Here is a 26,425-nt window from a genome sequence, read left to right as displayed (position 1 = left end):
CTGATTAGACAATAGCCAGCCAGAGTCTAAGTTTACAACACCCAAAAATCGAGTAGAGGTTCGTTTGGAAGAATGAGAAGTTGACGAGAAGTATGGTGGACATGGGGAGTTAAAATCAAGAGAAGCAATTGTGGCATGAAGTTTGAGCATGGAAAACATGGAGTTTGAAGTCTTTTGAAGAGATAATGAGATGAGAAAACATGAATGGGACTGATAAAATTATGAAATTTCAAGAAGAAAATCAATATTTTTGAAAGCCAAGGCGTGAAACAACTTTAAAAAGTAGTACTTGGTCGGAATCCAACCTCCCCAAGTACAGCCCTGTACTTAGACAGGTCAAAATCCGACCTCCCCAAGTATAGAGTGGGACTTGGGATCTCAAATTTCTGCCCTCCTATTATGACCAAATTTCAATTCCATATGGTTTCTTGCATGAAAGTATGGGGTCTAGAGGTGAAAATTAGGACCACCCTCACCAAAACAAGTCTGATTTTAGCAAGTTGAGGATCAACTTCTCCATTAAAACATCATGATAATAACTACAATCAAGAAGAAAAGATATGATTAAGTCCAGCATTTCAAGGTGAAATCAAGATCAAGCCCATAACAAGGGAAAAATGAAAAGGAGAAGTGAAGATTGCTTGAGGTTATGATGGCAATGAATTGCAAGGAAAGACGACATGAAGCTGGGACTTGGAGAGGTTGGATTCTGACCTCACCAAGTCCAAGCTTGTACTTGGGACCCCCAATTTCCATCCTCAAGGAGAATTTACATTTTGACTTCATGACAATCCCCAGCATAAAATGAACACTTCCAAGCATGCCAAATCTGATTTAGATTGGAAAAGAAGGTAAATTTCTCCAACAAAGACACGAAATCAGATCTACTAAACAAGAAATTCATGATCTAATCTCTGATTTTGAACTAAAAATCAACCCAAACCATTATGTTTTAAGCAAGGGGAGCAGATTTCAAGCATTATAGAAGATGATGTTTGAAGAAGGCTTGTACTTGGAGAGGTTGGAATCCAAACCCTCCATGTATAGCCTTGGATTTGGAGAGGTTGGAATCCGACCACTCCAAGTCCCACTTGGGACTTCAGCCCCCCAATTTCGGCCAATTTGTAAAGTGGCAATTCAAACTTAAAACTAAGTCATTCCCCCCTCAAATTCACTGTTTTGGTAAACGCAAGTTGAAATGGTTTAGAATTGGGCTTAAAATAGGACCTTTCAAGTTGATTTCAACTATTTGTTCTCATAATTTGAGGGCAAAATTGTGTAGTTTATAAAAATATCCCATATCTATTTCTCAGGCTTAATGTAATCCTCTCATTCGTTTTGCAAGATGAGATGGAAGAAGTGCATGAAAACAAGAGGGTCTATGGCAAGATCAAGCTCAAGATTTCAAGTAGGAGGATGGTTCAAGATCAAAGGTTTGTTGGAAATATATGGTAGGCAAGGTTACTGAAAGGGGAGGAGTGAATCAGGAACCAATAAAAGTTTATCTTACTTCACCAATTAATCCTTCATATAATATTCTGCTCTAATTGCATGAAAGAATGAAAGCAAATAAACATTCATAACATTTTGACACAAGATATGGTGACCCAAAAACCTTCCAATTAGAAAGTAAAACTAGGGAAGGGATGATACCCACAAGCTTTAGTATTGTAGTATAAAGTTAACCTGTTAAGATTTATAATTGACCACTTTTGGTGATCTGCCCTATTAGGAGCAATAAGGACTGTGAGGTCCACCTTGTTAAAGGATTTACAAACATACAATGAAGTATGCACTTGGTTAGGAGATTTAGCAAAGATTGTTAAGTCTACCCTGTTAAAGGATTTGGCAGATGCACCTGTTAGGATGAACCAGTGACTAATCTCTGATCTACAACTCTGATTTGTTGGTTGAGATTCCTTGTATTGCAATGATCACCTAACTGTGATAGATAAATCTTTGTTGTCCCTTATACTGCTTGTAGTCTTCCTTAATTCATACTTCTGCTTATCATATCTCTTCACATATATCTTATTTGGATATGATACAATGTATTACATATATACCAATCCAAATCACAACTTACTGGAGTCGGCTACAATACCAATTTCATCATAATTCACAAAGTCAGCTCAATTGTTATAACTCGAGTTCTAAAGGCAACTCGGTGATGTTATGATACACAACAAACACTGTCAATGCTCGGCAATATTTGGCACTCGGTTGAACATGAAGCTCGGTCCATACTAATCACTTCCAAGCAACTTGAACTCGGTCAGCACCATGTGACTCGGTGAACTCTGAGAAACTCGGTAGCAACTGGATCACTCGGTTGACACTACATGACTCGGTCAACACTAGATCCACTTCATTAACCTTGTGAGCTCGGTAGACACTATTTGGACTTGCTTAACACTATAGAGCTCGGTTAACACTACGATCTTCTTTACTTCCATTGACTAGCTTGGCAGCCCCTCTGCTACGCTCAGTTTGCATTGAACTTTGTCTCTGAAGCTCGGTAAATACTGTGTAGCTCGGCAAACACTGCAAACTGACTCAGGTGCTCGGTAGACACTGTATTTTGACTACTAAGCTCGGGAACAATTGAATCACTTGGTTAACACTGCAAACTGAAGGATAAGCTCAGTAGCAATGTAACTAGTTGACTAAGTGTTGAGTCACTGATAGACAAATTGACCTTTATGTCAACAAGGTGACGGTGTAAACACAAGAGAACAAGATCAAGATGGAGTTCAAAAAGCAAAGAACAAGGAGAGTTGACAAATTTACAAGTCTCCAAGTGAAGGAGAATCATCATAAACTTGAATTTCCTCTGAAAATCCAAGCTTAATTTGATCAATTGAAGTAATCCAACTTCATGAAACACCTCACCATGTCTAGAGATCAAAGCCAATATCTCATAATTTCAAGTACAAGCAACTTTAAAAGATTGGAAAAAAAAACTTACGAAGATAAAGCAATTTGGGAAAACAGTCAATCTTGAGTATCAAGAGATTATTCCATCTCCGAGATATTGATGAAGTGCACCCATTCATCTTCAACCAATCAGAATATTCCAGTTCCATGTATCAAGATCAACCAATCAAATCATGCCATGTGTACATGTGGAATCCACCTAATATCTCTATCTAACCTATTTTCTGATTAGTCCATAACAGCAATATAATTGTTATTGGGCAACAAGGTAGTATTTAATGCTTGTAGCTAGTAGTTATCCTAGGGCTTTATTGGATAAATCTGGGCCATTGATGTCAAATCAGTCTTGGTCATTCATTGTAATTGGAGCAACTATATAAGGCTTGCTCAACTCATTTGTAATGGGGAGGGTTGGAGACAATGCTGCTAAGATACTGCCAAAGTAATTTCAAATTCATTATTGATCTTCATGGTGGATTACTCGTGTTGTTTTGGAGTATTGCATGGTTTCTACATTTCCTCACTTAAAGTAGGATTTTGATTATGTCGAATCAAAGTAGAGTAGATGAATGAAAGATATTGTTGTTGGTGAAGTTAGTGTCCATACCTTTTGGTACTTGTCAATTGCAAGTGTTAGTGTAAGGTTAGTTGGGCTTCATTGCAAACATCTAACTTCAATTGGAAATGCTGATTTGGATTGTGCCCTCATTGGATATTTGAAAGAGTGTTGCCAATATGAAAATCATCCATGCATCCTTGAAAGAAAGCACCTTCCTTTGCATAGTCGATTTGGCAAAGCAAGGACTATTTAGAATTTCACCTCATCTCTAATGATCTCTTGCATTGTTAGAGTTAGACTAGACTTCTTGAACCCTTTGCATATTTGCAGATTGTTTGGTTAGAAGTAGTTGAAGAGCTCCAACTGTCAAATCTTTGCATGTGCAAAACTGATAGCCAATGAATGAACAGCATAAGTCCTCAAGTGATTACCATCAAATCTCCCAAAACTTAGTTGAGTCCACAATTAGAAGGAACCTTAGGGTTGTCTTAGTTGGTCGCACAATCATATACATTATTGAGCATCTAAGCTTTATTTATGAGAGGATTTGACATTTAGTGTCTCATAATGAAATATTAAGTGTTTCATCCTACTCGCATCAATAAGTCATAAATTGACCTTTTAGGGGGATGTCAAATGCCTTGGGTGGATTTGAGAGTTTTAGCTGGAAATGGCAAAGGGAAGTTGACTTTTGTGTGGAAGGAATGAAAGAAAATGAATTTCTAAGTGGAAACTTGACTTTTAGACTTTAGGTGGAAATGATGAAGGAAAACTTGATTTGGAGCCAAAATTCTAAGGATTTTTCATTTTTCATTTGGAATTCCTCTTGTTTCTCTTTCAAATTTGTGATTTCATTTCACCTTAAATTCATTATTTCATCTCCACTAAACATGTCCATTTAACATTGTACAAATTTCAATCTTGCCAACTTTCATCTTGACCTCAGTAAAATTTTGACATCATTCTGCAATTCTCACACTTCGTGAAATTTTTACAATTTTACCCTCAATTCCCAACTTTCGCACTCACAACATTTCAACTTCATACTTCTCTTATAAATTGATGAAACATCCACAAAGACTTGACAAGATACCACAAGCCTTCCCAACTGCAAGGAGACCAAGGGACCAAAATATTGTCAAGCTAAGCAAAACTACTGACACGTACAACAAACTAAGCTAGCAGGCCAAAAAAAAAGTGGGGAACCCAGTTTGCAATGGAACATGTCTGTTTACAACACAACAGATACCTATGCAAGAAAAGAGGCTATGCCTTGCCAAGTGGAGGGTTGTAAGGGGGAATTGGGACCTCTGTGGGATCTAGTGGAAAACTAACCTGGCCAACTTTTTAATCCAAAAATTTATTGCCTAGACTTTTCATTGACCTGCTGCTGATTTCTGTAATTCCCAGAATATTGAAGAGAGACTGACTCCTTCACTAAGATTATTTTATGCTTGTGAGATGTCTGTGATTGATTCAATTCCCAGTTATTGCAGTTTGACCATCTCTTACCCTTAATAATGTTCATCTTTGAATCTCTTTCAGGATTCTACATTCTTTACCATACTAATTAACTCTCTAAAGCAAAATGCATTTGCACTTTAACACACCCTCTGCTTTTGATTTAATAATATGTTTTTCTATCATCTCAAGGTGTCCTTTTTAACATGGCATAACATTTTTCTTTGCCTAACGTATTTTTGTAGCTAAACCCTGCTATTACATTTGAAAGCTCTAAAAAAATTCACATACACCCAAAAAAGCTCTAACCCTGCTATGCATTCACTTTGTCAAATACTCCAATAAACTCAAAATTAAGCTCACAAAAAGCTCAAAAATCTCAAAAAACTCACTGCAAATAACCAATAAAAATTGAAGTGAAAAATTGGTTGCCACCTCTCTTGGTAATGCTGCATATTTTTTGAGAATTTTCCCTTTCAGTTTTTTGAAATTTATCTGTCAAGATTTAAAAACCTACTGATTTGTTTTTTCTATGTATAACATCAGCAATCAACTTGCTAACATCAATCCATTTGCTTTTTCAGCGTCAAGATTCAAAACCCTACTTGTGGTGGCATCAGCTCAAATGAAATCAATCTATATGCTAAATGGATTGCCAAAGAAGCATTTAATGATATCATTGTCTAATGAAGATCTTGGTGAATTGAAGGGAACAGCAGCTGTGGATGGTGACATAGATTGCAAATTCTACATCGTGAATCTAGCATGCACATTGGACTGTCAAAGAAGCACTTAATGATATCATGTTCACTAATGAAGATCTCACTGAATTGGAAAGAGCAACAGCAACAGTAGATGGTAAAATTAATTGCAAGCTTAGTGAGTACTAAGTAAGTCATTGAGAACTCATGTATTCTTCCTCTCAATGAGTACTCACAAGTTTAACTCAACAAATTTTGAGGCCAAATCTTTTGGTGAGTCAAACAAATTGCCTTGATGCAACAGAAAACAGGTGCCAGACAAAAAAATGCATCGTTTTGCCTATAAACCTCCATTCACCCATGTTGAACACACACAGCATCACTAGAACATTCTAGTTCAGATTGGAATGAGTTAGACAATTTTGGGAATTTTGGATTTGCATTAAATCAGTTCATTTTTGTTGTTTTTTTCCAAGAATATAATTTTATAAATCATTTCTAGTTTTTTAAGTGTGTTAAGTTACATATTTTGTAGCATTGAATTGTTTCAGTTTATGTAGATTTACTTGATTAAATTTTTTAAGATGTACGTCTATTTTAATCAATTTTGTTTCATTTTTCTGAATATAAGGTTTATGTTTTACAGTTAAAAGATGTTATTTTTGTCAAATTTGTTAGTTCAATATAAAATCGAACTGACAACATAGCCTTTTTTCTCATAAAACTCCCAAGAAACATTGAGAAATATTGGAGGGAAAAAAAAAAATTTAGAGTGGTCATTGTTTGTTGTGTTATAGTAACATTGAAATGTCAGGGGATGACATTTATCATCATTTAGTCTAGTAACATGGATTTGGTACTCCTGATTGTTTGATTTCTTCCTGTAATTTCCATTTGAGGGAAGAATAAAAAATATAGAAAGCTCTTTTTCGTCTTTAGTTTAGCTTTGTCTGCATTGAGAGACAGAAAATGTTGCAACATTATATATCTCAATCTGTGGAGGTTTCTAAAAACGCTTTGTAGGATTACCAAGGTGAGTATGGATCAAAGAGGGAAAACAGTAAAATGGGGTAAGTGAATGGCAGATAAAGCAGTATTCCAGCTGACTGAGAAGCATCTCAAATTTTGGAGGAAGAAACGATGGTTCAGGGTATAACAGATGTGGCTCAAATGGCACTTCTGAAATTATTGTCAAGATAAATCAAGCAATTCTAAATAAGATTGAACTCTAATCACCAGGTGATCAAGGAAGAGATAAATAAACTAGCTACAAAAAACAGATGGTAGAGTGACTAATTAAAAATGAGAGAGCAGCAGAATATGGACAGAGCCAGAATGCTACATGTTGGGAGAATGGTGGCATCTCAATTATGGAAGAAGCCAATGCAGAAAACTTATGCTTTCTAGAGAAAGTGGCACAAATACAGTGTAATGTTCCCACTTTAGCAGTTGTCCATTGTGTGACCGTTAGCCTTTTATTTTATTTTATTTTATTTTATTTATCCCACATTGCTTGCTTAAAATGGTCGACCCTATGAAGTAGGAATAAAAGGAGAGCTTGTAGTTATTGTTAGGCAAGGTGGAATATGAGAACAACATGAATGTGTGAGTTACAGATCTGTTCTTGGCATTAAAGGACGTCTATCCTCTCTTCTGACATTTTAGACGTCATTCCCTTGGGGTTTGGCCTTTGGAATTCATTGCTATCAACTTTATTAACAAGCAGCTTGGGCGCATTTCCAGCTACAGGCAGATTGGGTGTAATTAGTGAGTTGAAGAGTTTGTTATGTATTTGATTTTATGATGCTGGAGTAATTAGTGAGTTTGCTATGTATTTGATTTTATTAGTTTGAAAACTAATATTATTTCAGCAGTAGTTCAATCTTCAATTTGCATAAATTCCTTCTTGTTCATGTTATGTGGTTTCAAAATCTATGCAAAAAACATTAAAATCTTTATCAGCAGTTGGTTCAGTTCTTGGACATTTCTAGGGTGCCCATTACAGTGGTATCAAAGCTATAAGTTCTGCCATCCTGTGGAGGTCTTATAGGGAATTTGGGATAGCTGGATAGAGGGAAAAGTATTTGACAAAATGTCAAAACACTAGAAGCAGAAATTAAAAGGGCTAAGCATTTATGTTTGAGCATGCGACAAGGGCTTTATAATTTCCACAATACTAGAGCAAGACAAAGTAGGAGTTTAGACTTGCAGAGCGAACAGGCTAATTCATCTGTGCAAAGGGACATACAATCTAGTCATACAGCCATAGAGGATGTATTCTTTGAACAAGACAGCAGTATGGGTGACCGAGATGACAAGAATACAGGGTTAGGTGGAGGCAGGAATAGCGGTCCAAATCAGGAGGATGTAACGTTCAGACGGTTACTGGGTACATTAGAGGAGGGGCAGCGTATGCAACACGAGTAAAATAGGCGAATGGATATGATGTTGTAGCTTATGGCTAGACAAATGGGCATCAATATTAATGTAGGTGATGCCAACAAAGGAAACAATAACAATGGGGGAAATGACAACAATAGGGGCAATGATAATGGAGGTCGAGGCAACAATAACGGTCCTGAGAATAACATTAATGGTCATAATGGACATGGCAACAATGGGAATGAGGCTGATAACTTTAGACATGTTGCACGCCCAACTCGAACAACGAGCTTGAGACCTCTTCTACCCACCTTCCCACCCAGAGATCGAGTTCAACCAGTTAATGAACCGTAGATTACCAAGTTACAGGATCAGTTCAAGAGGGAATTGTAGATTACCAAGTTACAGGATTAGTTCAAAAGGGACTGGGAGGCTAGTGGACCGAAGTTTCAAGTGGATATTTCCCTCAAAGATTATATGGACTTGAGGATGAGATGCATGCCCAAATCAGGAGGGAGAAATCAAAACTTTAAACTTTCTTTACCTTATTATGATGCTTCAGGGAAGATGACCGCACGAGCCTGGGTGCAGAAGGTAGATACATACTTGCAGCTGAATCCTATGCCTGAGGAGGAGGCTATAAAATATGCGGCTATTCACTTGGATGGATCGGCGCATGAGTGGTGGCACCATGGCATAGTAACCTTGGGGCATAATTAGATCACATCTTACGAGGAGTTCACTGAGAAGCTCATAGAGAGATTTGATGCTAGGGATCCCGAGTTACAGTTTAATGAGTTAGCACAACTCAAGCAATGGGGATCAGTTGAGACGTATATCAATGAATTTCAGAGGTTAGCTATGTTGGTCACAAATATTTTAGAGAGGAGGTTAGTAGTGTTGTTTATGGATGGACTCTCAAATCCCTTGCGAGGTTGGGTCAAGGGGCATGACCCAACTACGTTACAAGAGGCCACTAAAAAGGCTCGTGACTTAGCACCTTCTTCTTTTAGGAGCAGATTTCAGCATAGGTATTCTTATATGAAAAAGGACAAGAAGGACAAAAAATCTTTTCACAAGGATGCTCAGCCAAAAAGTGATAAGTTGGATAATGACATCCTGAATGAGTTAAGAAAGAAGTTATGTTTTTATTGCAAAGAGCCTTGGGACTTATCTCATAAGTGTCCTCTCGAGGCTAAGGCAAATCAAATGGAGTATTTCTCAGCAGAGGAGTCACAGTTAGAGAGGGAGGACCAACACTCTGATTCAGACGAGGATAGCACTACAAAGGAGAGCAGCATTCCTAAGGATGAGAAGTCTTTGGCACGATTAACGGGGGCTCAGAAGGCAATCACATTTAAGGTTAGGGGTACTATCCAGGGGCAGAAAGTGACCTCACTCATTGACATTGGGGCTACACATAATTTCATAGATGCACAATTGGTAGCCAAGAGAGATTTACAGACCTAGGAGCACGTCGGGTTTAGAGTCATGGTAGCTAATGGAGACAAACTATTATGCACTAGGAAGATATCTAATCTTCACATTAGGTTTGAAGATGGCTATGAGTTGGAGGATGAGTTCTATGTAGTAGACATGGGAGACTATTATGTCATCCTCGACATGACATGGATGGCCTCGCTAGTCTAGTTCACACTCAACCTAGCAAAATTCGAGATGAGGTTTCGACATCAGGGGAGAACTGTTGTACTTAGAGGACTTCCAAATGGGAGTTGTAGAGTAGTCTCCCTGAGGAGAATGCAGAGACTTTTTTGGCATAATAATATAGAGTGCGCAACAGAATGTTTCACTATGCCAGCTTCAAGGGAGCCATAGGTGAAGAGTCATCCACCAGATATCCAGGAGATACTTGATAGGCACACTAAGGTATTTGGCGAGATTCTACATGGGTTTCCTCCTAACAGGGGGATAGAGCATGTTATTGAGCTTGAGGAGGGAGCCAAACCAGTTATGATTACTCCCTATCGTCATCCTAAGAAACACAAGGATGAGATAAAGAAGGCAATTAAGGAGTTGTTGGAGATGGAGCATATCAGGCCTAGTAAGAGCCCCTTTGCTTTAGCAATAGTGTTGGTAAAGTAGAAGGATGGGACGATGCGCATGTGCATCGATACCAGGGCATTAAATAAGAAGAGCATTAAGAACAAATATCCCATCCCACGGATAGATGAGTTGATTGATGATTTGCATGGTGCATGCTTTTTTACGAAGATTGATTTACAGTTAGGGTATCATCAGATCAGGATGAGGGAGGAGGACATTGAGAAGACAGATTTTCGGTGTCACTATGGCCACTTCAAGTTTTTGGTTATGCCATTTGGGCTAACCGATGCCCTTGCTACATTCCAGAGTTGCATGAATCAGGTATTCAGGGGGTAGCTTAGGAGATTTATCCTAATTTTCTTTGATGACATTTTAGTCTTCAGTAAGACTTGGGAGAAGCATTTACAACATCTTGAGATGGTGTTATCTATTTTGGAGAAAGAGTCACTATATGCCAAGAAATCTAAGTGCGAGTTTGGGTTGACTAAGCTACTATACCTTAGGCATATCATTAGCGCAAATGGAGTTCGGGTAGATCTCGAAAAGATTAGAGTTATTGTTGATTGGCCTACTCCTGCAAACCTTACACAGCTTAAGGGGTTCATTGGTCTCTACGGGTTTTATAGGAGATTTATTAAGGGATTTTCACAGATCGTTGCACCCTTGACAAACCTTACCAGGAAAGGGGCCTTCGCATGGACAAGGGCAGCTTAAAGAAGCTTTGATCATTTCAAGAAGGTTATGTCATCATGTCCAGTACTAGCTCTACCGAACTTCACGAAGCCATTTGAGCTTCATTGTGATGCATCAAGAGATGGCAGTCTTGATGCAGGAGAAGCATCCCATTGTTTTTGAAAGCAGGAAGCTTCATGGAGTGGAGAGAAGCTATTCCATCTATGATCAGGAGATGTTGGCTATTATGCATGCATTGGCCAAGTTTCGGTCCTACCTAGTTGGGGGGAAGTTTGTTATCAAGACTGATCACAACAACATCAAATACTTCATGAGCCAGCATGATTTGAATGATCAACAACGGAAGTGGATTACGAAGTTGTAGGCCTATGACTTTGACATTGAGTTTGTCCAAGGTGAGAAGAATGTGGTGGCAGATGCTTTATCCAGGAGACCTCATATTTGTGCTCTTGCTAAGATTATAGGAGATTGGAGAAATAAGATTACAACAGAGTATGCAAGGGACACTTGGGCTTCTGGAGTGATTGCAGGCACCATACAGGATGATCGTTACATGGTAATGGACAGATTGATCAAGTTCCAGGGTAGGATATATTTGATTCCTTCATCACAGTTTAGGGAGGTAATACTAAAGGCATTTCACGATGCACCTACCGCTGGACATCCAAGGGTCTTTAAGACCTACAAGCAGATCCGTGAGCGGTTCACATGGAAAGGGCTCAAGGATGATGTTTAGAAGCATGTCAGGAAATGCGCAGTTTGTCAACAGAATAAGGGAGAGCACACATATCCTGTAGGATTGTTACAGCCTTTACCCATTCCGGATAAGAAATGGGAAAATATTTCTATGGACTTCATCGCCGGGCTACCATGAGTACAGGGGAGAGATTGCATCCATGTGATAGTTGACCGGCTGAAGAAGTTTGCTCACTTCTTTGCTATTCCATCCACCTACACAGCAGCACAGCTGGCCGATGTTTTCTTCAAAGAGATATTCAGGTTACATGGGCTACCTAGTTTCATTATCAGTGATTGGGATAGTAAATTTATGAGTACTTTTTGGCAGGAATTGTTTGGGTTGTGCGGTACAGATCTTACACCTACCACTAGTTATCATCGACAGACAGATGGACAGGCAGAGATTGTGAATAAATGTGTGGAAGGATACCTAAGGAACTATGTGACTGCAGAACAGAGGGATTGGGTCAAATGGCTACATATGGGAGAGTATTGTTATAACACCACTTATCATATGTCCATCAAGCTGACTCCATTCATGGCACTGTACGGCTATGAAGCACCTAGTTTCATAGATCTGGTTTTGGGGGATAGTAGAGTGCCCAAAGCAAAAAACTTCTTGCAAGATAGTCAAGATATTTTGAAGGTGCTCAAAGAGAATATATAGCAAGCCCAAAATCAGCAAAAATTGTATGCTGACCAGCACGGGATAGAGCACAGCTTTGAGGTTGGGGATATGATTTACTTGAGGCTACAACCATACAGACAGTCATCACTCAAGAAGAGAGGAGCAGAGAAGTTGAAGCCTAGGTTTTATGGTCGCTACAAAGTGATTCGCAAGGTGGGCGAGGTTGCTTTGAGCTTCCAGAGGGACAGTCGGGTGCATAATGTGTTTCATGTGTCGAGGCTTAAGAAAGCCATCGGTCAGAGAGTTGTGCCATCTGCAGATTTACCACCATTAGATGAGGAGGGGAAGCTCGTATTGATTCCTGAGGCTATTTTGGATACCAGGAAAAGGAATTTGCGAAACAGGGTGATTAAAGAATATTTAGTCAAATGGAGACACTTGCCAGAGGAAGATGCTACTTAGGAGAGTGAGCAGGTGCTACAACAAACAAGATTGAGATTGCTTGAGGACAAGCAATTTCAAGGAGGGCGGACTGTAATGTTCCCACTTTAGCAATTGTCCAATCGTGTGACTATTAGCCTTTTATTTTATTTATCCCACATTGCTTGTGTAAAATGATTGACCCTATAAAGTAGGAATAAAGTGAGAGCTTGTAGATATTGTTAGGCAAGGTGGAATATGAGAAGAACATGTGTGAGTTACAGATCTGTTCTTGGCATTAGAGAAAGTCTATCCTCTCTTGTGACATTCTAGATGTTATTCCCTTGGGGTTTGGCCTTTGGAATTCATTGCTATCAATTTCATTAACAGGCGGCTTGGGCACATTTCCAGCTACAGGCAGATTGGGTGTAATTAATGAGTTGAAGAGTTTGTTATGTATTTGATTTTATAATGCTGGAGTAATTAGTGAGTTTGCTATGTATTTAAATTTATTAGTTTGAAAACTAATATTATTTCAGCAGTAGTTCAATCTTCAGTTTGCATAAATTTCTTCTTGTTCATGTTATGTGGTTTTCAAAATCTATGCAAAAAACATTAAAATCTTTATCAGCAGTTGGTTCATTTCTTGGGCATTTCCAGAGTGCCCATTACATACAGTGGAAGAAGCAATTGTGGCAAGACAGGAGAGATGAACTTGTATTCTGGAATATAAGAAAATGAAATTCGAGAAGATTCTTTAATAGTTTTCTGTGAGCCTGGTTGAAGATTAATGTGGTGTAATTTATAAAAGGCTACATAAGTATAGAACAGTGAGCAATCCAGTATGTACATGCTTTGCTAGTTCCCTGGCTTGTGCAAGACAGAGGAATGTGGAGTGTACCTGATTCCTCCTCCGCTCACATTTTGTCCTTGGATCATTGGGGCCTCGGGCCTCGTCAGGTCAAATCAAGACTTAATCAAATGCCCAAATGAAGATGACAGCAAGTGAAGTTTCGAAAGGGTTACACAATATGATGAATGGAGTTTATTCAAATTTCCTAGCTGTTTGCTTTTGGGTTGTCTCTGGAAAAATATGTACCTGTCATCTGATTCTTGGCAGACAAATTATTGGCATTGTGAGAGTTATTGCAAGTAATTGCTGCCTATATAAGGATACGTTGCTTTTCCCATTGCGATCATGCATTGGGCCTTTGTTCTCACCTTGGTGAGTTTTACAGATGAGAGTATGGGTTTTTGAATTCAGTTGGTTAGTTCAGGGCTCAAATGTTTGCAGTGCTCCATGGGGATGTGACCCATGCTTGGTACTCCCGTTCCTGTCCTTGAAACATTTCTGGGACTTGGGAACTTGACATTCCATTGCCTGACACAGCCCCTAATGTTAGAACTAGCAGTGACCCAAACTCGAGCCCCAATTTTGATACAGACCTGTCAATTGCATCTGCTAATTATGGACAACCATATATTTAGCTTTCGTCATTTTATAGTTGAATCCTGGAGCCTTTGGGCATTTTGTTGAAATTTCTCTATAATTTAAAAATATTTAAATTTCTCTATTTTTTATATCCATCCCCTTCTATACCCTCTAAAAAATTGCCCAAAAATACACCTTTTCTAAAACACATCCCGTCATCCCCTGCCGTCCCTGTTTGAGCACCTACCCACAGGTGTGCTTTCTGATCACCGTACATTACCACACCCGGTACATGCTAACAGCCTAACCCAGTAATAGATCACCACTTCCCAGGACAAAAGCAATTCCATTCACCTGGGGAAGTTTCAACTACGAATGAGAGAAAGGGGATTAACTGTTAGATATAGCATTTCCCTTCTGTAAATGTTAAGGTCCAATAAAGTCACCTAATGACTTCCCAGCAAGCGGGCTATCCTAATGAGCCCTACTGTCCCTAACATCGAACGAAAGAAATTTGAACCACATTTTTACAATTTGTAAACATGGGCCAGACTCAAATTACCCCATAATCATTACACTGGAGATAGACCCTTTGACAAGGTTCATTCTGGAGCGTACGCGATAACTATCGTTCCCTTAACTCGCTTGATATCTGCTACACTTCTGAGCCCCCTTATAATTGAACATGTGTCGACCTCTTACTAATGTTCGTTGCTACCGTTACACAGCCCTTTGGAACAGTAACATTGCTGGTAAGTATGTTAGCTCTAGTTCAGGTGTATATCTAAAAATAAAAGATATCCATAACATAATTGTGTTTAGTCTATACAACATACTTTACAGTCTACTTTAATTCAGAACAAGCGCTCAGGTAATGTAAATATTGTGAAAATATAGTATAACATCGCTTTCTGCAAAGCTGAAAGACAAACAAATGAACATCTTGCTTGAAGCGGGTTTGATGGAGAGTGATTGCATTGTGACGACTGAACACGGAACACAATTTACATGGGAAAACGTGTGCAATAAAAATAGATTTAGGAAACTAAATCCTTACCAGGCTCACCTAAAGTCAGTACAAAATGCTTCCCTTCATGACGCTGGAGCAGGCGTTTCACGCCGTAGCAGTATCTACAAACGTTCAGGGCACCCATTAGTCTTTCATGGATAAATTAAGAAAGAAGCTGATGGTCTTGTTTCTCATATGCCTTATACTGATGGTCTTGTTTCTCGTAATGTATAAGTGGCCAGGGCAGTCTCTGATACCTTGGAAGCGGTACACACCTTAGAAGTGTGTAAATGTTGAGCACTCAGTGGTAACTTTTGTTCGATCAATATTTTGATAATATATTTGGAGGACAACGTTTGTTGTAAATGTGTTTTTCAAATAAAGTATTTACATTGTCTAGTTTTTAAAATATCTACATATTTTTCATGATAAAATGTTATTTGGTTTCTATCATATTCTTGTTGCAAAATATACATTTTTCTTCTTGTTAGTTCTTTTGCAGAAATTGAAACTAATGGAATCATCAGATTTAATATCAATTGCATAAATTTGAAAAGCTATATTAATTTGCATGTTTTTTTGAAATTGAAAAATACAATATTTTGCAAATTGTATTGGTCCAGACAATGAAAAAATTCAATTTTCTCCAACAAAAATATAAATATTTTCTAACTCTATTAATGAATGCATTAATTACAACTTTATCTTTTAGTGGATTAACTTTTTAAAAAAACAATCATTTTTATCAAATGAATGTCTAATCAATATTAATTATCTCTATCTATTTTCCTTACGAAGTTCAAATATAGAGTTAAATATTTTATATTTCTTATTTTAAATATATTTATTATTAGTTTTACATTGATATTTATTTTTGTAATTTTAAAATGTTATTCACATATAGATATTTTAATCAAATATAGAGTTAAATGTTTTATATTTCTTATTTTAAATATATTTATTATTAGTTTTACATTGATGTTTATTCTTATAATTTGTAAAATGTTATCTCTTTAAGTTTACACTATATTTTACTAGCTATCTTACCAAGTTCAAATATAGAGTTAAATATTTTTTATTTTTTATTTTATATATATATATATATATGTATATGTATATGTATATGTATATGTATATGTATATGTATATGTATATGTAGATAGATAGATAAAATTTTAACGTCCACGAGGCCAAAAATAGCCTATGGGACAGCAAGACAACTCAAGCAGACTTAAGTAGCGCTGTTCGCCTCTTGTGTAGACTAATGATGAGCCCCCCCAATTGCTCAATGTACTCTTCGTTGAACAGGTTATGCCAAGAACTGTCACATATAGTATCCACAAACTTATCCCTGCTATCCTTGTAGGCCTCACATTCTAGAATAAAGTGTTGTTCAGTTTCCACTTTCCCAGAATTGCAAAATCTGCAAATTCTCTCTTCCCAAGCCTCCTTTGGCCTCTTCCAACGCCCGGTCTCACAACCAAGTTGGTGAGAGTTGGTTCTCAGCTGAGCAATAAGAATTTTAGCTCTCCAAGAAATGTTGGCTCCTATGTACACTTTTTCGAGTTGATCACAAGTGGGGTTGAACTCATATATATATATATATATATATATATATATATATATATATATATATATATATATATATATATATATATCTTATTAGTTTTACATTGATGTTTATTTTTGACAATTGTAAAATGCTATTTTTTAAAAGTTTACATTGTTTTACTAGTTACTATTTTACAATTTTGCCCAATTTTTTTTATACCATTAATACTACCCCTCAAACTTACTACATATTTTGGTACTTTGATTTAAGTAATCAACAATTTTTTTTGGATTTAAGTAGCTAAAAAAGTTTATCATTTTTTGCTAAAAATTGTAACTAATTTAATTTCCCCTTCATGCAATACTACTTCAACCAACCATAAAAACATGAAGGCAGGAACTTTGGCACATGCGCCCCTTGTTTTTCTTTAGGTATCAGTCAGTTATAATTTTGACTTTTTAAATGGTGAGAATCAATCTAAGTTGAGTTATGATCATTTTCACTCTTTATTTGATTTTTGTTCATTGGGTTAAATTCTTTGATATAATAGGCTTTTTTATAACCATTTTGGTTTGACTATATGATAATTTAAAAAAAATTCCCCAAAAAATTTTCTATTTCTTCATTAATATCTAAGTATTCTTGTAAGTTACTAGCTCATTTTTTTCATTCATTTGTGATTTTGCTCCACATACATGTACTTTCTGCTATTTGGTTTTTTTTCTTCATAATTAATTTATGCCAATACTGTTCGTTCATACTTTCTATTTTCTATAACTAGCTTAATAAACAAACTATTATTAAAACCTCTAATAGGAAAATACATGATTCTATCAATAAGATGTCACAAGGGACAACATCGTAATTTTGAGCTTGTTGATGATTGCATGTTTTTGAATTCTTTCTACTTGCCTCCATTTGACATGTTGCTTCCTTAAACCTCACATACCAAGGTGGCCAACAAACTAAAAAATATTTCTTGGGTTTTCCCATTTGAAATCTTTGCATTCCTACACTTATTTTAGAACAAATATAGCACTTTCCAACCTCCTTGAATCATTTTTGTTTTGCATGTTTTCCAACTAAAATTGTTGCAAAAGTTGATCCTCAAATATTTGTACTCATTCACTATCTCTAAAGGATTGCTTTTAAAGGGGGCTCACCACTTACTGTGTTGGTTGAGTGTCGATGATGTTGTTGTCCCCACCCAAGTTCAAACCTTCGTTGAGCCATTGTGATTGTGGGTTTGTGCCATTGTTGTTTCAATGAGCTCATGAGTTTCAACTAGGCTTTGTAATAAGGGGATGAGGTCCCCCATTTATGACCTCACTAGTTCATAGCTTTAGGTCAAAAGGGTTTCACGTAGATCTAGAGGGCGTATCGTGCTAATGTCAATGATCCTATTAAAATTTTTATCATGCATTACATTTTTAAAAAGAATTCCATTTAAAAATAAAAGTGCTTTGTATCTTTTTGTTTCTTTTCAGGTAGAATATCATCACTTTGGTTTCGATAGTATTCACTTGCATCCCAACCTCATGGAAAAAGGTTTCAAGAATCTTCAAGTATTCACATAATATATTAGTTGTTTTAGCAATCAAGATGAGGTCATTTGCATAAAGAAGTAATTTTATCACATATTTAGCTAGTTGAACTCTATCTATATTAGTCTTCTTTAGTCATTCATTTAACTTGTCAATATATAGCCCAAATAAAGTTGGAGAGAATAGGCACCCTTGTTTGACACCTTTCAAAACATTTTGACATCCCATTTAACATTTTGATTCTTGATTTAACTTGCTTATAAAACCTAGATGTACTGCCACCATGTGCTCATTGGGAATCTCTTGTTTCTCCATTACACTCCAAACTTTTTCACATGGTATTGTGTCAATAGCCTTTTTTTAAGTCTACAAAATAACAAAAGGCATCATCATCTTCAATATTCCATAATTTTCAAACAAAAATCTAAGGGTAACATTTTTATCAATAGCATAATATTTTGGTCTAAAACCAACTTACCCCTTAGCTCTTTTACCTAAACTATTTCTATCTATTTGTTGATTTTGTGTTGTATCATACTACCAAAGAGTTTCCCTTGGAGAGGATTAACAATAATAGTGGATTAATTCATCGATTATTATGTCACTTCTTTTGTGAAGGGAAATCATAATGCTAGTCGATATTTTTTATTTAAAAAATCATGTTGGAAAAACTCAAGATATGTGGACAAAGCAAATGGGGATTTAAAAAGGTCTATTATGTGAAAGAGTTTGATCCTTTTTTTCATGATCATAAAGACTACTTATGGTTGACAATTAAGGTTAAGGCTAGATTTCTATTGGCAGAACTAAGAAATGGATCTAATCATCAAAGGTGTGATACATGCAAATGGGCAATTTCAAAGAGGACTGAGAAGAAAGAACATGTACTCTTTGCAACAAAGGGACTATAAGATTTGAAAGGCTCTTTATTTTTTAATGTGTTTCTTCACGAGGTATTGTGGATAGTATAAGGACAACATGAAGGAGGATTGTCTAAAACAACCTTTTGAAGAAGTGAGGTTGCATAGAAATATTGGTTTTTTGATAAATTTCTATAACTAGAGACTAACATCAAGAACAACATGAAGATGGTCTAGGATGTTGAACCTCTTAGATTGTTAGTCTCATGGATGTTATTAGAATTCATTCATTTATTCATTCAATTGATTGTTGGATAGTTCATTGATTAGGGGAGTTGGGCTTGAGGTGGTGCACCCTAGGTCTAAGGTCCATTTGGAGTGTCACCTGTATCTACATCAACATCTATTATTACATGGGAGAATTAGTTGGTGCAGTGCAATGCAGGAGAATCCCAAAAGAATATGTCCTAGCCCCCAACAAATAATCACACAATGTAAATCAAAAAATAACACTCATATTTAGATCCAAATATGCCATGCTCTCATAATAAAATCATAAGATTATTATTCAACATGACTGACTGTAAGGCCTTTTTGGTTACAACCAAATGCATAAGCAAATTGATGTAGAGATAAATTCAACAGAAGCAATATCAAAAGGAACTAGCACCAACAAGAGTTATATATAATAAAATTCTTCTTAATTAATTCATCAAATGAATAGTATATACACTTTCTCTCTTAAAGATTTCTTCTCCTGGTAACTTCATATCCAAAAACTTGCCCTTAAACCTAAACCTAAAAACTCTATTTATACTTGCTAAGATAGTCTACGAAACATTCTAGTTTATTACAAAATAGGAAAATTGACCCTACGAGACCAAAATGGCTTACAGAAAAATCTAGATCCTTATCTCTTGCCAAAATGGCTTATAGATTGTTCCAGAACAATATAGAATAGGGTAAACCGACCCCACAAGGACCTATACAAATCCCAAGATAAATTCCTCCAGTCGGCTTCCACAGTATTGACTCTCGGTAGTGACTGATTGGCATATGTACATTATTTATTTGGGTGCTTTTGCACCATACTCTCGGGGACAATAGAATCCAAGTCCCTTGGATTGGCCTTCCTCCTTCGTGCCTTCCAATTCTTTGGTATTTGATGTTTGTACTCTTGACCATTATCCAAATCAACTGTCATATGTGCATAAACTTTTGCCATATTCAAATGGAACTCCTGCAAACCTACAATGAATGGAGTAGATGGAACCTCATTAAATATGACTTAACCAATTTGGGTTACTATAGGAATTGTTGCATCCTTTGCTATGATGTCTTTATGCTACAATATCTCCATGCCTAGAGACAAATTCATCACTATTGGAGCCGCCTCTATCCTCTTAGCTTCATCACAAGTCTTTTTCCTTGCTGCTAGTATCCTTTTGATAGGCTAGATCACCTTCTTTCTTAACTTCAAATTCCATTTCTTGATTGCATTAAGGACCATCGCATCCATCTCTTTATGAACTATTTCATCACAATGCTCATCAACCATTTCAACCTCTTTTCTATCTTCAAGAACTTCTGTATCATAAGTTTCATCAAAAATATGTTGTTGCTCACCTTGTATATCTGCATCACTATGTTCATCTAGTCTGTCAACATCGATTTGTTCATCTGGTATATCAACATCAATATGATCAGGTTGCTCTTTCAATGGACAACTCTTCTCTTCCAATGTCTTAGTACAGGCTTCTATAATTTGAATTGGTTGATGCTCCAGATCTGTATTTTCTTTTTCCATATTTTTCTACAATTCCTCTTTTAGTCGCACTAAATTTTCTTCATGCTTTCTTAGTTCCTACGTTAGGAATTCCATTCATTCTTTTATCTCTTGATCTATTTTGGCTTCCTCTTCTCTTTTCTTCCTTTTCTCTTTCACTCTTTTCCTTGCTTCTTCCTTCTTCTTGTTCTAAAAATCCCAATATGAAACCCATGCATCGAATAGTCTCTTTTGATCATGAGATAAATCTCCTCTTGTGACCATTGTCTCCTATCTAGGTTCTCTCCAATCAACCTAGTCTTTTGGCCACACTTACAGGTTCTTTCCTCAACCTATCACCAAAATCCAATTCACATTAGAAGCTGAAAGCTTTCCCCAAGATTTTCCCAAGAGCCTTAGGAGCTTTCCCCAAGCTCTGATACAAAAAATGATGCAGAGATAAATTCAATAGAAGCAATATCAAAAGGAACCAGCACCAGCAAGAGTTATATATAATAAAATTCTTCTTAATTAATTCATCAAATGAACAATATATACATTTTATCTCTTAAATATTTCTTCTCCTGGTAACTTTGTATCCAAAAGCTTTCCCTTAAACCTAAACCTAAACCTAAAAACTCTATTTATACTTGCTAAGACAGTCTGCAAAACATTCTAGATTATTACAAAATAGGAAAACTGATCCTATGAGACCAAAATTGCTTACAAAAAAATCTAGATCCTTATCTCTTGCCAAAATGACTTATAGACTATTCCAGAACAATATAGAATAGGGTAAACCGACCCCACAAGGACCTGTACAAATCCCAAGATAAACTCCTCCAGTCAGCTCGCACATAACTGATGTTGAGTAGTGACTGATTGGCATATGTACATTATTTATTTGGGTACTTCTGCACCACAAATACAATGATATTTCAAAAAGGCCTCACAAGATCCAACTCCTCAGCTAGCCCAAGCCAAGATCTGGTAGAGAACTCCAAGAAATATCTAAACTTGTGCTTGAAAGCCACCAAGCAATCTCCTTGTTTCCCAAGCCCACACTTAGCTACTAGCTCTACTCAACTTCTCTTGCTTCAATTACTCAATGTTGAATGATATGACTCCAAAAAAGACAAGATCCTCTACTTATACTAAACCAAGCCACAAGTCAACTTAGCATAATATACATTAAATAAACACTCACATTAAATACACCCTCAAGCCACAAGTTGGCTTGGCTACAAACATTAAGTATAGGAAATAATTAAATACTTAGGACATGCCCCAAGTTTATAATGCATAACTAACTAAAAAGACCACATAAGAATATTTTCATCTAAGGCACAGGTCCACGTGCCATCTAACTATCCAAATCCAAGAGCACACACCCTAACTCCCTCGGATTAAAGCTTGTGAAAACAATCTCCAAAGTATGCTAGTAAATTAGGAACACACAAACAAAAATCACCAAAATGGCTCTAACTCCAAGATGATTACGCCAAACTCTATGCATACTTAAGACAAGGTTTCCCAATATGTCTCAAAAACATCCCCAACCACGTGAACCATATCTCCATAAATTCAAGCTTTAAATCCCCACATACAAGATTGTTGACTTCCATAGGATGCTCCTACATTAGACACACTAGGTGCGAAGAAAGATGTTCTTAGAAGCTGGAAGAACATCTTTCAGGGTTCAACAATACATAAACCCTAAACTAGTTCTTCACATACATGTTCTCCACCACATCAAATTGTACACTCTTGACTTTGTTCTACCTCTGTAATTCCTTTCCTCCAACTATCATCTTCACAACTATCTTCGATGTACAACATGTCTGCTTTCCATACTAATCTCTAACCCTTTCAGAATCTTTGAACTCAACTCAATGACCAAAACTCAAGTTCCTCCTACCAAGTTATGCATTCTGCAAGGGAATTAGGGAATGCTTCCTACCATCCTTCTCAATAGTAAACACATTCTTGACAAAATCATGCACATCCCTACAATCATACTTCCAAGGTCTATTGAGTAGTATGTGATAACTACTCATGTCCACAATATCACATAACAACTGATAAAAACATTGTCCAATTTGAAGATTAACAAGATATTGCTCTATTACTTCCAAAGCATGCTCATCTTGTAACCAACTGATCCTATAGGGACAAGGATTTCTCATTCTCTTCAAACCAAGTTGTTGAACCATCTCCTTAGCAACTAGGTTATCAATAATACTACCATCCATAGTCACATTCCAATATTTACCTCTAGACTTACAATGATTCTTGAATGAATTTCTCCTTTGACAAGGTTCCAACATCTTCTTACCAAGAAACACTCTTCAAATTAGCTAGTTGTCCCCTTCCTACTCGGATTCATTCATCAAATGGTCAGCCTCATTCACCACAATAGTTCTTCTATTGCCAACCTTCTGTGAACATTCAAAATATTTGTGTCCTTCTTCACCACATTTGTAGCAAGTACCCTTAAATGCACCTCTGTCCAATAGGTTTTAGTTCATCTTTAACAATCTATTTGTTCTTCTCAGAATGTTCCTTCTTCTCCTTCCCTCATGAATTATCTTGATGTCCTCTCTTCAACTTCTCTTCTGCCCTCAAAGCATATTGATAGGCATCCTTAACCAAAGCAATATTCAACATAGCAATCTCATCCTAAATATTTAGTCTTAAACCATTGATATATCTAAACACCTTTTCTTTAGACAACTCTCTATGCCAAGATCAAATAGTCAGCTTGTCGAACTTCTTAGTGTAATCTTTCATAGACAAATCCTTCTGCTTTAGATTTTGCAACCTCTTAAACAATTCAAGTTCATAATCAATAGGAATGAACTTAACCTTCAACTTTATCACCATTAATCTCCACCTAGTGATCTTCATTTCACCTTACTCTTCTTTGTCTCTTTGCAATTCTTGATACCACAATGCAACATGTCCTTTCAATTTAGTCAGTGCCAACCTCACTCAGAGCACCTCTCCAATATCCTCTAACTCAAAGTAGTCTTCTAATTCATCAATCCAATCAATTAGGTCTTTAGGATTCAAAGAACTTGAGAAATTAGAAACATCCATCTTGTACTTCAACTTCAACTGAGATCTAGATCTATCTAATCGACCAACCCTATCTTCCATATGTCTCTCCATGTGATCAACTTTGTCTTCCCCACTAGATCCAATAACTTCAAAGTCTTCAACAACTTCCTCATAACCATATTCAATACCCACATTCCTAAGTACACCAATAATATCTCCCATGGTCTCATTTTCATCATCTCTAGCTCAGATCTAAAATATGATCTAAGCTTATTTGAAATCCTATTCTTCATAGAATTATAGGGATCATCAATCACCCTAGGTTCCAACCTTCTTGGAGGCATCTTCCAAGATCTTCGCAAACCCAAAGCAATGAATCCACAAGATCAACCACATCCAACTTTCACTCTGATACCGCTTGGTGCAATGCAAGGTAGAAGAATCCCCAAAGGAGGTGTTCTATCCCCCAATAAATAATCATACAACATAAATTAAATAATAACACATAGATTTAGATCCAACTATGCCACTCTCATAGTAGAATCATAAGATTTTTATTCAACATGTCCGACCATTTCTGGGTTATGGCCAAATGTATAAGAAAATACAATGATATTTCTGAAAGACCTCCAAGATCTAACTCCTCAGCTAGCCTAGACCACAATCTGGTAGAAAACTCCAAGAAAGATCTAAACTTGTACTCACAAGTCACCAAGCAACCTCCTTGTTTCCCAAGCCCATACTAAGCTACTAACTCTTCTCAACTTTGCTCCTCTTAGCTACTCTATGTTAAATTATATGACTCTAGACAAAATAATATCCTCTACTTATACTAAACCAAGACACAAGTTATCCTAGCATAATAGACAATAAATAAACACTCATATTAAATACTTCCTCAATCCACAAGTCGGCTTGGATACAAACATTAAATAGAAGAAATTATTAAATTCTTAGGACATGCCCCAAGTTTACAATGCATAACTAACTCTAAAGACCACATAAGAATATGTGCCCTAAGGCATGGGTCCATGTGCCATCCAACTATCCAAATCTAAGAGCACACATGCCAACTCCCTCAGATCAAAGGTCATGGAAACAATCTCTAAAGCTTGTCAATAAATTAGGAACACACAACCAACAGTCACCAAAATGACTCTAACTCCAAGACGGTTGCTCTAAACTCTATGCACACTTAGGACAAGGTTTCCCAATAAGTCTTGAACACATCCCTAGCCATGCAAATCACAACTCCATAAATTCAAACTTGAAACCCCTACATATAGGATTGTTGACTTCCATATGATGCCCATGCATCATTAGTTATCAAAATAATAAAAAGCTTATGATTTTTTTTTGAGGTGACCTACAATGTATTAAAGTCTAATTAGTATAAGGTGTTCAAAACCTGGTTGTTTGGATGGATGATCATTTATCCGGCGGGTCCTCTATGCAAGTAGCTTTGCATGTTAGTGATATTAGGTATTTTGTCATGTGACCTCTAGAAAGTCTACTACTTTCTATGATTCACAATATGCATTAAACACACATCACCTCAACACTCCCACTTGGATAGCAATATCAACTATGTGTTCTGATGTATTTAAGTAGTCAATTTATCATAAAATATCCAACATAGATCCTATTGAAGGTTTCATTTTAACGTACATCACATCCATTTTTCTTCACTTCTTTTATTCAATTTTTGGAGGGTTAGTATTTTTTCCTCCAAAACATGTTCAACTAAGGTCTTTTAAAATGCTACTACTATGCCAAAAGATGTTTGACCTCTTCTATTCTTCAAATTAGTTGTAAATACTTGTTCGACATTGAGCATTCTTTAGCTTGTTGATGCTTTCTTTTTAGTTGAAGGTAATCTTCCAACCCATTTTTATCTCATTCCACTCTCTTTGAAGTTTTTGGAGTTAACTGTCAATTTTAGTTTGTAACAAATCATTGCAATCAATCTAGGTTTCTCATCATCTACCACTTGACCCAAGTGAAGATATTGACCTTCACCAATGCTACTATTTAGCTTTATTTGTCTCATTATTTTGCTTACAATGTCATATTTTATTTTTGTTTGTTATACACTCTAATCGTGTTGTTGAAGGTTTTGATATTTTGTGGATCCGTGTATGATGAAAGTTTCACACATTCCCTCACTTTGAGGGTTTTATTTCTTTGTGGATGCATTTGTAATAAGAAATTCAATACCTTATATGCAATGTGTATGAAGACTAAAAAAAATTATGTTTGTGAACACACTAAAATTTTGAAGGAAATAGATATTTTGTTCATTGATTAGTATAATTGATTTAATGGGTTTATTTTTTACAATTGGTTTTAGGAAAATGTTCTCATTAGAATTTTAAAAAGGGATAAAACTAATAGATATAAAATTAATTATCTTTTAATTACTCTTCATTTAGTCATCTCAAAATTATTTATATCCACTATCTCGTACTTGGTCAAAAGGCATTTTGTGCGGTTATCAACTATATCATGCTTGGTCAAAAGCCCTTTTCTAGTGTTACCCATATAATATTACAAGTATCATTAACGTGCTATAATGTTGTTTAATGTTCTACCCGTATTACTATAAAATATATAGCTTATG

The 26,425-nt window shown here is 36.4% G+C and overlaps 1 protein-coding gene across 3 annotated transcripts in view; it reads right to left on the bottom strand.

Moving 5' to 3' along the window:
* LOC149549697 (Intron maturase, type II family protein) overlaps positions 1–15,273 on the bottom strand; it is a 47,321-nt gene extending 32,048 nt beyond the window's left edge. Inside the window, exon 1 of one of the 3 annotated variants that reach the window (XM_089792981.1) lies at positions 15,073–15,273. In XM_089792981.1, coding sequence (XP_089649107.1) covers positions 15,073–15,169 — 97 coding nt within the window. In that variant the 5' untranslated portion in view covers positions 15,170–15,273. The remainder of the gene's footprint in view (positions 1–15,072) is intronic. The other 2 variants (XM_089792982.1, XM_089792984.1) reach the window with 2 other exon arrangements.
* Between the last annotated feature and the right edge of the window lie 11,152 nt (positions 15,274–26,425).

The sequence above is a fragment of the Cupressus sempervirens genome, chromosome 7 (assembly GCF_028749045.1).
Source record: "Cupressus sempervirens isolate cs-2001-9-10 chromosome 7, ASM2874904v1, whole genome shotgun sequence".
NCBI classification, from domain to species: domain Eukaryota; kingdom Viridiplantae; phylum Streptophyta; class Pinopsida; order Cupressales; family Cupressaceae; genus Cupressus; species Cupressus sempervirens.
This window is presented reverse-complemented; position numbering and strand designations above follow the sequence as displayed.